We start from the raw sequence: 14,767 nt of genomic DNA on the forward strand, positions 1-14,767 counted from the left end.
AAGGAAACGGGAGTTGGTGGGGAGTAACCATGGCAACCACCGTGACCTTGACGCATCTAGCCTGTCGGACAGGTGTAATAAAACAGGGTATAATAAGCCCCCCTTTAACAGAGTACTTACTTATTAACTTTATGCACAATGAGGAAAGGAAATATCTTTACTGTTTACTGTCTTTGTCTGTACTGCTCGCTGCGTGTGCGGCAAGCATTAGCTGAGCTTACTTGGTTATATCATTTAAACATAAATCGTGGGGCTTATTACAAAACCAAGTCTAAAGTTAAACTATTTTTAAAAATAACCCGCGCCATGGAAAAAGTTGATGGATTTTAATGGAACTAATTAACAAGACAATAATTCTATGCAGAATCTGTGGCAGTAGTGCCGCGGCCGCGGGACTTATTTCTTGACGCGGACTATATCTTAGACCTAGTTTTTCTTTTAGTCTTCGTTTTGTAGAACATTGTGATAATTTTGCGAATATTTGTATTTCTTGATTTGCGAATGACATTGCAACAGCGCGTGCATTTGACTCACTAAACTTTTACGAAATCTTATTTACCTACCATTAACAACCTCCGTGGTCTAGTGGTTAGAGAATGAGCTCACGATCTGGAAATCCGGGTTCGATTCCCGATGGGGATATTGTCGAAAATACTTTGTGAGCATTTGTCCGAAAATTTAAGATTGAATTGAAAATAATTAAAAAAAAAACACAAAAATTCATGAGAATTTTCCGACGGAAAATTCCACTTGATATTAACTCAGAATCGTGAGCTGAATCATCCTCCTCAGAATTCGCTACGATGTCACTAACATCCTCTATGTTTGTCAAAAAAAATAAGTTATAAGTATGTAATGTTTGTCAAAATCGATACCTACCCTGAATGTCGGTAAACTAAGGCATTGCATGCAATACGCATACCGTTTAACTATTCAAACCATTTATCCATTCCTGGGGATTAGGCGCCAAGCTAAGTCGCATCTATGTTTAACTACGCTACTTAGGCGGCTTATAGCGTGAGCACTTAGAAGCCAGTCGCATTAATATATTTGGCGTTTAGTGAGACGTTGGATTCAATTAGTCAAATAAGTTAATGGTACATGGTACTAGAGCGTTACGTCTTACTTGAGACCGCACCTATAATAGTCATAGAATCTGAAGGTAACACAGAACAGGATAAGACAATTAGACTAACTAAACACAGAGAAACGGTTAAACTTATTTGTAGATAGTAAAAATATGTCATTAAGTAGGTAGTAACCTAGTTGTAACACATACAGTTGTTAGTTACATCGTAACGAAAACTTTAAGGGATCATTGAGACCATGAATCTGGGTTGATATCAAGTGGAATTTTTCGTCGCAAAAGTATGGAATTAAAAATACATTTTCATGAATTTTCCGACAGGAAATTCCACTTGATATCAACTCAGAATCATGGTCTGAATCATCCCCCTCAGTATTCGTTACGATGTCACTAGCAACCTGTATTTTTTTTTCTATTATTTTTTATGTTTCTGTATTCATATGCTTGGCACAGTAAATTAAATGCTCTAGTATAGTACCCAGTGGAACAAGGAGTTTGATTTGGGTATTCTTGGCTTTATGTTACTTCAGTAAGAAAATATCTTTAACTTGATTTGTCAGGGATGGACCCAGTCGCTTCTGGTGGGGCTTGCTGAGCGCTTAAAGCCAATACTAACCACTAACAAAAAACCTGCGGTGTAAATAAGTAGGCAGATCTGCTATGGTACTTTTAAGTTTTTTTTGGCGTGACTTATTGTTTTGCCGCATATAGCATTTATGTACTTGGCCGGACAAATGGGGCGCTACGGGCTCTCACCCGGCTTTTAAAATTTGTATTTAGTATTTCTAGGTATCGTATTCACATATAAGTAGTACTATAATATAAATATCAAACTGACAATCACATCTGCTGATAATATTATTTGCGTAACACTGTGAGGTGCCTACTGTTTACATGGCCAGCATAGCTTACCTACAACAACCTACCTACCTACGTAATTTTATAACACTCGTTTCATTAAAGGATTTCGAAGCAACTTGCCTAATCATGGAAAATAATATGTTTATCATTTAATTGCAACGTCAACTCAATACATTACGATAAAATTATTTCATAATTAAATTTGACACGACGATTGATAAATGAATTAGAACACGGATTATCTCTGATAGGTGAACAACTATTTCAACTAGACACCTTTAATCTGTAAGTTGGCCTTATATTGTGACCCTGGCCATATTACGATTCAGCCATTTAACATGTTGGTAATTTTCACTAAAGCTTAATGCATAACTTGTAACTATCATCGCGCCTATATCATCAACGGGGTAGGCAGATGTGTGGAGAATATTGTCCTACTCCGCGCCAGCTATGTTTAAGGCCCACGTAATAGGGAGCGAGCCTATTGCCAATAACCGGGCACAAATCCAGGAAACCGCGCGACATCAATCTATGATCTAAACATAAACTCAAACTCATAAAGTCGAATTCATTGATTTAGACCCGACCCGGGATTCGAGCCCATGACACTACAATGCAAGTCACGCGTTCTAAGAACAGGGCTATCGCGGATTTATTTTTGATTTGGCCGACGAGTGACGAGGAGAATGAAACGCCATCAAACCGACAACAATCCATCAGTTGGAGACTTCTCCTACAGAGTGTGCGGTAGAGTTTGCCGCTCTAGGATTGGTTTGCACAGCCATGAAAGAAAGTGCATTTCTTCGAGGCAATGACGTCATAAATCGTCTGAAACAGATGTATAAGGCCAATGAGGAAGCCGACGAGTAGGGCCCGAAACGAACAGACAAGTCTCAGTTTAATTTTATACTCTGAGTTCATTAAGCTTATTTACTTGTCCTTTCAGGCTTTGCATGTTATCCTCTCTAGCCATAGAGAGACACCAAACACTTCAGAACTCCGATACCGACCCCGCCGGAGTGGTCGACGATTTCCCTCATTCAGCGCTTATCGCTATCGACCCACTTTTCTCTCAAATATTATTCCTTTCAGACGACGCCCTCAGGCCTATTGTCTTAAATTTTGTACAGGGTGAGAGCCCTCACCGCTCCCCATTTATCCGGCCAAGTAGTTAATGCCATCTGCGGCAAATCTACAATAAATCACGTCAAAAAAATCGCATTCAAAAAGATCGCAGAAAAGCATACAATACAATACAAATACACTTTATTGCACCAAAATAAAAAGAAATAATTACAAAAAAGACTACAGCAAAAAACATGAAGAAGCATGTTATCCTTTCAGGCAATACTGCAGGAGGCGGAAAGTACCTTCCCAGGTTTGATGTCCGTTATAAATATGGGCATGAATGGGATATTTGGGAGTTTGAACAGCCCCATTGTGACTGTGCGGGCAAGGGACCTGTTGTTCGACGGGATACAGATATGTAACAACCCGGGAATTGTGGCGGCTGTAGCGTGTTCACAGATCAGATCCCTCAGCCAAGACGCGCAGAACATCGCTGAACTAGAAGATGGATCCTTAATCTTCTCTCTGGTCGGCTACGTAAGTAAATGTTTACATAAACTCACATCTAAAATCCATATGGGGAAAGCAGGGCTAAACAAAAATCAGCCCCTATCTAGGTTTGATATACTTTTCAAAATTCATACGATGACCCGTACAGTGACTAGTTAGAGGCCGTCCATTATATCACGAGGTTTTTTAACAGCTTTGTATTTAACCCCCCCCCCCCCCTGATGATACGTGGTGATTTCCCCCCCCCCACACCCATAAAAATCACACGTATATTTTTGGTACAGTATTTTAAAATTTTCAAATTATTACTTTTAAATCAGGTACCTACCGGCTGAAAGTAGAATTTTTGGCTTAGGAAGTTGGTCACACGCTATTTATAGTCAAAATTTTGGTTTTGAAATTATGCGTTCAGTAGTGAACGTACGTGATGTCTGTCAGTAAGTACAACCTAAACGAAACCCCCCACATTCTGCTATTTTTTCTGAATCCGACCCCCTTACGCGCCTCACGCGTTGAATGGGAGATCCCTTATCAGTCCATCGCCCAGATAGATAGTTCATCTATTTTTTTGCATTGCACATAATAGGTTAGGTTAGCCTAGCCTACCTTGAAAAGATAACATTCTTATCTCCAATTAACTCTTCATACAGACATCTTCATCATTGTATGTAAATCGCCAATTTCATTTATCTGATCAACACTATTCAAGACTTATCAACAAAAAAATTCAAACACTTTGATGATTAACATGTAAAAAATACGTTACATGTGTGATGTATGAAAGTGTAGGTTCTTTTACCTACATATATAAGATGAACGAGTAAGAGAGAAACAGGTATAAAAGACAGAGATGCAAGATGCGTGTGTGAAAGAGAAAATATATGAGCGAATGGTGAAGAAGTAATTCTGTGGAACCAATGGAACAGAGTGGAAGAGTGAGAGGTATGAAAAAAGAAAGGGACTGAAGAGGAATGGAGGGCTTCTAATACGAATAATGGTGCTAATTCCTGCAGACGCCATCTAATTTTAAGTTATACCTGTAATTTTCTTATCCGTTGGAAAAGAAAGGGACTTTGCCTGTCGATTGACAGGCATAAAATTTATGGAATAGACGTCAATTTTAAACAAAAATCTAAAACAACCGTCAAAAATTTTATATCAGATAATAATCCGACAGAGTTAAGTAGACAGCACGTCAAACGGATTACAATAACAGCGATCTCGCCTATTTTATTCGCTCGGATTATTCATTCGTTTTAAATTTAACTTGTTGACAATCATTCGTCCCTTTACTTTTCGGCGGATAAGAAAATGACAGGTGTATAACTTAAAATAAAATTTGGAGGTGTCTGCAGGAATCGGGGCCAAAGGTTTTAAATTCTATTCTGCGCTATGTAAAATCATTTTAAGATAATCTAGTGGATTGTGAAGACTTCAGTCTTTACTTTCCCGCTTCCTCCCACATACATATAAAGGTACTTAAAGTTCATTCAAAGATTTATTTTTTTCACGAAAGAAACATTTTTTTTCGATTGCTTTAATAAAATTCATAAAACTTCTACGAACCTTCCGCAGCTAAGGAAAGGTATAGGTACCGTAAATGTTGCTTATTTTTTAAATCGGTTCTCACGATACACAAGAACACACCTGTTTCCGCTTAGGTACCTAATAGGCACAATCCTGACATACCACATTCTCTTCTTCCGCAAGCATTAAAACGGGAGAAAAATTTCACGATAATTTATTTAATTATTTGGCAACAGAGGAATGCAACTCCGGGCTCAGAATTCGTGGTGTACCGAGGGTTGGGAGAACCAAGAGACATGGGACGAGTTCTCTCGTTCAACAACTTGCCCCACCTGCTGTACTGGAGAGACGGAGAGGAGAGTCGCGGGAGCAGTGTGTGCAACATGATTAACGGCACTGACTCCAACATCTTCGGACCCTTCGTCGACAAAAAGCAGTCCTTGTATGCCTTGAACACTGATATTTGCAGGTAAGCCTTAAGTACTTAACTTAGGTCACAACTTAAGTTTCATTTCTTGTGAATTAGAAACCCACATAAACTCATGTAGTTTTCCTTCACCGCTGAGCACGTGATAATAATTTATGATCCAAACATGAATTCGAAAACAGACATACTTTCATCGGTTTAGGCCTGTGCTGGGATTCCAACCAGGACCTCAAAGTGAGAGGCAAGCGTTCTACCAACTTAGCTCCCACGGCTCTCAATACTGGCTGATTGCGCTATCACACAAAAACAGTACGAGCTTAGTACTAATGTGATAATGTAGTACTATCTATCACATTTTATGTAGATGTATATGACGATAAGTGTCCAATAGGGGTCCGATACAATGCCGACTGAAGTATGCAGGTAGAGGCCTTATCTTAAGGTATATCTATATTGATAAACAGCTAAATAAAATAAATAAAAATAGTCTTTAATCACTGACATTATTACATAGTTTTACTTATACATTGGCCCCGATTCCTGCAGACACCGCCTAATTTTATTTTAAGTTATATCCGTCATTTTCATATCCGTCGAAAAGGAAAGGGACGGATGATTCACAGCTCTTAATTTTAGGAAGAATGAGTAAATTAATGTGTCGGGTTATTGACTGACGTAAAATTTTTAGACGGTTGGTTTAGATTTGTGCTTAAAATTGACGTGTGTTCCATAAATTTTATGCTTGTCGATTACCCGTCCCTTTCCTTTTCGGCGGATAAGAAAATGACAGATATAACTTAAAATAAAATTAGATGGTATTTACAGGAATTAGCACCATTGTTTTAAGTTTACGCGGTTATTATCATAATTAAAACATATAATAACGGGTTCTTACCGCGTTTAAAATAGGGAGTCCCTTAGGGAGTCTCATATCCCTTTTAGTACATAAACTCACGCCCGTAATCCCTAATGGGGTGGGCAGAGCAACAAGTAATCAAAGACAACTTGCAGCCACTGTTGATACGATGTCGTAAGCTGGATATTTGGTGGTTTGGTGTTTTGGTGTGTGGGTTTTTGGTGTTTTAATTATAGTTTTACTTAATTATCTATGTTTATTTATTTGTCGGGCTGTCCTACGACATAGGCCTCCTCCTTATTGTGTTACACCTTCTCCAACCTTGTGGTAGATCGTCTTCCCACCTTTCGTTTGGTTTCCCTTTCCTATTTTACAATCTCTGGGGTACCATTCTGTGATATCTTTAGTCCACTTTTTTATTCTAGACCTCATCATGTGTCCTGTCCAGCGCCAAACAGCTACCATTTTATTATTTATACTGTTACGCTTATTCCTCACGCTTGCCTCTCACTCTGGGTTCACAGGTTCGAATCCAGCACAAGGAAATCGTTTTTCGAATTCATGTATGGATCATAAATGATTATCATTATCAGCGGTGAAGGAAAACATCGTGATAAAACCCACATACCCGAGAAATTCGTTTCGGAGGTATGTGTCCTAACCTGTATTGGCTGGTTTTCCCTTCGCGGGTTGGAAGGTCAGAGAGGCAGTTGCTTCTGTAAAAAACGGGATTTGTCAAATCTTCAGGTTAGGTAAGCAGACCCTGTGAATGGATAACGCTACGGAGATGATACCATGTAATTTTATTTTAAGTTATACCTGTCATTTTCTTATTACGCTGTTATTGCCCAACTGCGAATTGTTTTATAAAGTTCAAATAAGCCAGTGACAATTGAAACAAAGTTTTTTTTTTTAAACTATCTTTTTCTCTCTCAACATGCTATCCATATTCCCGTGTTATCTTTTCGTTCGACACTCATTAGTAAAACAAGTTTTTTATTTTGCCAATATGTATCGGCACGTTTACGAGCCGCAAACTACCTACTAAAATATATTAATGGCTGTATCAAATAAATGATAAAGTGTCTAAAATTACGTACATAAACTTCACCCTTAAAGGCGAAGGCAGAGGCTTATGTGTAGATGAGCATGGTATAAGAAGATCAGGTAAGTATGCTCAATCCTATGACAAGCTCCCATTGCTAGCCCTTTGACGACGTAAGTGTTACCTTTATATTGGTATCTCCAACATTCCAAGGACGTAAATTTTATTTTTGAAAATTAAGTGAATTACTGAGTAATGTGTTAAATTCTCCACCAACCCGCAGTGGAGCAGCGTGGTGGAGTATGCTCCATACCCCCTCCAGTTGATTGAGGGGAGGCCTGTGCCCAGCAGTGGGACGTATATAGGCAGTTTATGATGATATGGTATGTGTTAAATTACTATTACTTACCACATACATAAAAATCATTGAAACTTAAGTAAATCTTTTACTAAAAGTTCAAAATTTCCTTGAAAAGTAAATATTAAAGCATTGGTCGTGAGTAATTTATTTTTTACAAAATGGCAACACAGGGTGGGATGACGTCAGCTGGGCTAACCTTGAAATGTTAGCTGTCACTTTTGAGCATACCTAGTTTTCTTATACCATGGGTAAGCATACTATGCAGGTGAGTAAAGTCATTAGTATTTAAGTAAATATTGCGCTGCGCTTTAGTAAAGAATACGTAATAGTAGATAGGTAGGCACACCTACCTATACTTAGTAAACATTGCAAAGATGGTGACTTAATGATGACTGGTGGATGTTTTGACACCTGTACCTACCTGGAAACAAGTTTGCAAATATTGCAAATGTAATAAAAGACGCTACAAGACGTCCTTACGTTTACTAAGTAATTGCTATTATCTTCTGTGAACATGTCGCATTTGTAGACCTTGGGATTATGTACCGAGCATGCAAAGTAGATAAGTCTTAGGCCAGGAATACCAATAGCAGAAAAAACTCCGCACGCGCGTGTAAAGGTTCTCCCTCACCGGGACCATTTGCCTGAAATGTAACATTTACTATACAATTTTCAACTTCAAATTTATGGTTTATGGCAACCGGTTGTCGTATAGTAGACAACCATTACTGCCAGAGTCAAGTAGAATAGAAAACGCACTAAGCATTACGTTACAATAGGCTTGACAACCTGGTCAAATGAGATACGTTTTACGAAAGAAAAGTTTTCTTTTGGGTTTGTATTTAAATACTTTATTATATTTTACTGACCCAGTCAAATGCCCTACATTCTGTTTAGTTAGCGGTTGTCTTGCTGTAATGCTCGGATTTGTAACATTTGCCTGTAATGTAGTTTTACAGATCGCGCGCTATCGTATAAAGCCACAACACTGAATTGCTGAATACTTAACAATATTTTTTATAGGCTCATATGTCACTGACAATAACAATTTATAATGCTATGGCAATGAGGGACTTTCCAGGCTACGTTCCCCAAAAATATACAGGGTGTTATTGATATCGTAACGAAAACTTTGAGGGATGATTCAGACCATGATTCTGAGTTGATATCAAGCGAAATTTTCCGTCGAAAAAGTATGGAACTGAAAATAATTTAAAATAAACTAAAAAAAAATTTGCGACGAAAAATTCCACTCGATATTAACTCAGAATCAAAGTATGACTCACCCCCCTTAGTATTCGTTACGATGTCACTAACACCCTGTATATATGGCACTGTACAGATTTGCCTTCGTTTAACCTTCTAATTTGATGGATAACAGACGAATGCATCTTTAATCTTTGTTTTTGTGGTTTAAATTAATTATGACCCTTGTTATTACACACAGGCACAACACATCTTTCACTCTATTCTGATCAAGATAAAGAGAAGCAATATACTCGTAGGTAGCAACATAATTTTACTTAAGTATACCATAGAATAAGGAATAATACTTCGTAGGTACTTACTTATATGTAACGTATCTGATCCAAATATGAAGCGACAATTATTTATATATAATATGTATTTACCATTAGATTATATTTTTTAATAATTATGTACTTACCCCGAGCAATGACAAAATAGGTATTAATCATGTTGAATCTGAACAGCGCCCTCTATATCTTTTTTTGGAGATCGTAGCTTGGAATATCTCTCACTCATACGTAATACAGTTTTGGTTTTTTAAGATAGTGCGGTGAGGGAGCACCTTAACAGGATACAGGACCGATTATCTACGGGTTCAAAGACGCCATAGCTATCTGTATCTGTCATGTGCTCTGATTTGATTAAAAATAATGTTATTCCATTCAAATTTAAATTAATTACATTCTTACAAGAAGCGGAACGTACCGTTATTTATTTGTGACAATCATAATAACTTTTGATATGCAATGTACAGGATCTCTTTGCATTTTAAACCATGTCGCATAACGGTATATTTAAATAACATGAGTACCTGAACGTATACGTATATATGCATAAAAGTAAGTGCGTATAGTTCCGAATATTTTTTTAAATCTATACGCAGACCAATACTACTCTATACACAGATCAATGTAATTACCTAATCATCGTTTTGTAGTGAAAATCTCAGGGTTAATGGGGTTGGTAATGCACATAACCCACACGATAGATGAAGAAGTAAAACCGCGTAGGTACAAGCGTATTTTCGAAGAATCATGATGTTCTTCAACAAAACTTCCAAAGTAGACTACATTTTTTTACCTGGATTGTGTGATTGTATTTTGTATCGTTTGCGAGGTTATACTAACGAAAATCGCCTTAGAAAGGTACTCACGAGGTTTATATCTATTTCCGAAGTCAAAAACCTAACTCCTCTTAACAGCAAATAAAGCTACTTGATCACAAATAGGTAAATATACGTTTTTGTCGCACATTACACATAAATTAAAGTGATTTATATCGAGGTCGTGATTAATTACCATAAAGTCAAATTCCCATTTTAAAAAGTTCTTTTCGTGTGGTTCGTAAAGTCGATGACCGACCCTAACGACCTTGGTGTCATTTTTTTTCTGTTCCGCCAAAGGATTCTTACATGACTCATGACAACTATATGTATACTTACTTAATTAAATAACTAAATAGTAGCAGAACCAATGGCTTAACGTTCTTTCATATACTCCTTGACATAAGCTCAGGACTCTGTTCCCTAAGCGTAGTCAGAGGCACATTCATCGCATGTTGAACTAAGTACTCTTCACCTCACCGAGCTTTCCGTTAGACCGACGTGATAGGTGAATTTTCACACGTAAGATTTAACACACAGAGAGACAAAGAGAGGTTGGAAGCGTTTAAAATGTGGTGTTGGCGAAGAATGGAGAGTAGGTATATATACGTAGAGCTGGACTGAAATGATGTTAAATGAAAAAGTGCTGGAAAGAGTAGAAGAAAAAAGAACCATAATAAAGATTATCAAGAACCGGAGAGGAAATATAATTGGCCACCTGATACGACACGATTCGTTTATAAAAAACATCATAGAAGGAAAAAATTAAGGAAAGAGAGGGGTAAGGGGTAGACTTAGGAGAACATTTATGAAACAAATAAAAGAGAAGGTCGTATCTTATCAGGAGGTGAAGGATTTGGCGGGAAGCAGCTCTTAAATAAAGAGAGTTAAGATTTAACAACTCATTAGTGCAAGTCAGGATCGAAGCAAGCGGCGTTCTCCATCTGAGAAGCAAGCCGACAACACACGTGGCAAAAGTGACCACCTTTCAACAACAGATAGACAAACAGTCTCTACAATAGATATACGTAGTAATGGCCAATGATGATGATGATTATGTTATGTTTACATGGTGTTAGTGACATCGTAACGAATACTGAGGGGGATGATTCAGACCATGATTATTGATATCATCTCAGAATCATGGTCTCAATAATCCCTCAAAGTTGTATATAAAATGTAGTAAAAAATTATAGTTTCACACCTTTTGTTAAAATGTTTCGTTATATGATACCCCCAATCCAATGTAAAAAGAACATTATAATTATAAATTGAATTTCAGACGGTTATCGTAGGAAATATTTATTTTACTATAATATTTTTATCATCCATAGGTCCGTGGAACTTCGTTACCAGCATGACCTGGAGTTCGAAGGCATCCCAGTGGTGCGGTACTCGGCCAACGAGTGGTTCCTTTCCAACGACGAGGGTTGCTTCTGCATCAACCACACTCGGGGCATCAACCGTGATAACGGGTGCCTGCTCCGCGGGGCTATGGAGATGTACACTTGTGTTGGTAAGGCACCTAACATGTTAACTCAAATCTTCCTCCATTTCGTCTTTAGTTGCGGCGACCTTTATAGTCAACTTAAAATACCAAAACGCTCAACTCGGGCCGAGTCTCTTTATTTAATTAAGTACTGCGCTCTTGTCGGTGGAGTAATCGCCATTCCTCTCTTCTTCCCGCCAATACCTTCACCTTCTGATACGACACGTGCACCTTCTCTTTTATTTGTTTCATAAATGTGTTCCTAGGTCTACCCCTTCCTCTCTTCCCTTCAATTTTTCCTTCTATAATGTTTGTTATAATTGAATCGTGTCGTATAAGGCGTATCGAGTCGAGTACACATGCTGTAAATGTACTTATATATATATATATATATATATACAGAGTGGCCCAGAAGTTCACGTTCAAAATGAAAAATTAGATAGAGGGGCTCATTAGTTACCAGAACCCCAATGAATGTTCAGCGATTATTTACGGTTTAGGAGATATGACCCATTTTGTACCATTTTCTTGATTTTCTACCTTACTTCAGAAATCATCATTTTGTCGCTATCTCTTTCTTAATAATTCTTTTATTTTACTTCATAACTATTTCTAAGGATGTGTACCGCTAGGTGAAAAAATACTACTTGCTAATGTAATACCTACATTAAATACTTATTAACCACTTGCAGTCAAATCACGTATTTTATCTACCATACAAGCACCGGGTCTTTGAACAGTTTATCGGTCAAATCTCGAGCTTTGTTATTCATTATCCTTGATTGTCCGATATAGGTCCTTTTGCAACTACGGCCTCCGTGTATGTGTATAAATAATCTGAAATCATGTATCTATAGTACTTATCTACTTACGGCCTACGTGGTCCATTGGTTGAGCGTTGTGCTCACAATCCGCAGGTCCCGGATTCGAATCCCGGTGGGGACAAATCACAAAAATCACTTTGTGATCCTTAGTTTGGTTAGGGCATACAGTCTTATCACCTGATTGACCAAAAGTAAGATGATCTGTGCTCCGGAAGGCACGTTAAGCCATTGGCCTCGGTTATTACTTACTGATGTAAGTACGTAGTCGTTATCAGTCATGTCAGGGGCCTATGGCGGCTCAGTAATAACCCTGACACCAGAGTTGATGGAGTTGGTAATCCACCTCACAATCTACACGATAGAAGAAGTACTTATCAAAAACCACACACGCGGACAAGTCTCACCGCGCGATATCTTCTTTTAATTCCTATTATCCCCTGTCAGGGTGTAGCGCGAATAACAGATATCCACTCCTCGCGATCTATCGCCGCGCCGCGCGTTACCTAGGTATACCGCTTTCAAATCCGCTTCACCGCTCCCACCTGCCGCGTCCCTTTATCGTGTAAGAATCGCCCAAATGTCAACTCCATTTTTAATTTTCCTCATCAGAATGATTTGATATTTTTGGTGACACTACGTAATAACAATTATCTATGATTCAAACATAAAATCAAACTCAAGATTGAATACAATGGCTTCTAAACCACTCGCTGCCCGGTTTCGAACCCGTGACCCTACGAATTCTTAGCTGTTAATTCTTAGCTATGATTTCTTCCCGGGAATATGATGCAAGGAATTGTATTACCTTTACATGGGGAACCTGACCACCTTAAGGTTCATCACGTATATTTCAAGCCTTCGTACCAAAAGTGGCATATATATTACATGAGTTTTTTATACACATGTACATATGAATAGTATACCTTTCAAAATAGATAATCTAAACTAAGTACTTAACGTTATTTTAGTACTTATCAAGTAGGTAAACATTTTTTATTGTTATAAGAAGCGTTACTTAATTAATCATCATAACTTACTTGACCCCATCTCATACAACCGAATGATTCCTTATTATTGACAATGTTTGCGGAACTAACGTCTTTTTGGTCACGTAACTTGATCTTTAATAAAATAGTGATTTCATGTAAATAAGATATTAATTTAAACATTTGTCTTGTCGGCGAATATAAAACTATGTATAATGATCCGGTTATTGCAACGTAGTCGTATCGTGCGCTATATGGATATAACGTCATCATCATCATCATCAGCCCATAAACGTCCCCACTGCTGGGGCACGGGCCTTCCCTATGGATGGATAGGGAGATCGGGCCTTAAACCATCACGCGGGCCCAGTGCGGATTGATGGTTATTAACCACTGCTAATGCAACCGGGACCAACGAATTAACGTGCCTTTCGAAGCACGGAGGAGCTCGAAATGAAAACTTTTTTTTTGTGGTCACCCATCCTGTGACCGGCCTATGCGAAAGTTGCTTAACTTCAACAATCGCAGACCGAGCGCGTTTACCGCTGTGCCACCGAGCTCCTCGATATAACGTGAGTGTATTTTAGATTATGACTAAGAATACAAACATGAAAACGGTAGTGCGTTGTGTGTAGTAAGTGGGTATCGCTTATAACGTGTTTAACGTGAGTGATGGGCATGCGATTGTCAGTTTGATTAGACAACATTGGGAGGAGGCCTCGAATCTCGCGATTCACCTCTGACCCGACCAACAGCTGATATTTACACTAACCGTTTCACGTCATTCAAAATAGAATTCCTTAAGCATAGAGCAAAAACAATAACTTGCAATACAATACAATAAAGTATACAAAACTCTTTCTTACTTACACTTATTTTTATTATCCTAGGCCCAACTTTCTTCAAACTCAATTATACTACTTATTAGCGAGCGAAATGAAAGATGACCAACTCAGTATTAATGTATAATAAAGAGTAAAAGATCACAAAATTATAATAATGTAAAAAAACTTTCACCCCCGTTGCTAAGCGCCAAATAAAACAATACCTAGGCAACGGGGGTTGCCAGATCTGACGCCAACACTACTTATAATTACTACTTGATAATAACCTACGTTTTACAAGACGTCACGTTGGTCTAACAGAAAGCTCGGTGAAGCGAGAGTAGTTCTTCTGGCGGTGGGTGTACCTCTGACTATCCCAATTGGGGTACAGTCATGAGCATATGTTATGTACACGTCGTCAATAGATTCCATGTAAGTTTTATTACGATAGCCACTAATCCCCGACGTTTATGTTGCCCTAAAAATTGCCTATTTTTTTTAACAAATGTTATATCAATGTCGTACGCCATTAATTTTTGAATTAGTTTAACG

At 38.1% G+C, this 14,767-nt stretch overlaps 1 protein-coding gene across 1 annotated transcript in view; it reads left to right on the forward strand.

Moving 5' to 3' along the window:
- LOC126380778 (sensory neuron membrane protein 2) overlaps positions 1-14,767 on the forward strand; it is a 31,626-nt gene that overhangs the window by 1,873 nt on the left and 14,986 nt on the right. The window contains exons 4-6 of the mRNA XM_050030378.1: positions 3,293-3,553; positions 5,290-5,522; positions 11,427-11,608. Of these exons, the coding sequence (XP_049886335.1) occupies positions 3,293-3,553; positions 5,290-5,522; positions 11,427-11,608 (676 nt within the window). The remainder of the gene's footprint in view (positions 1-3,292; positions 3,554-5,289; positions 5,523-11,426; positions 11,609-14,767) is intronic.

The sequence above is a fragment of the Pectinophora gossypiella genome, chromosome Z (genome assembly GCF_024362695.1).
Source record: "Pectinophora gossypiella chromosome Z, ilPecGoss1.1, whole genome shotgun sequence".
NCBI lineage: Eukaryota > Metazoa > Arthropoda > Insecta > Lepidoptera > Gelechiidae > Pectinophora > Pectinophora gossypiella.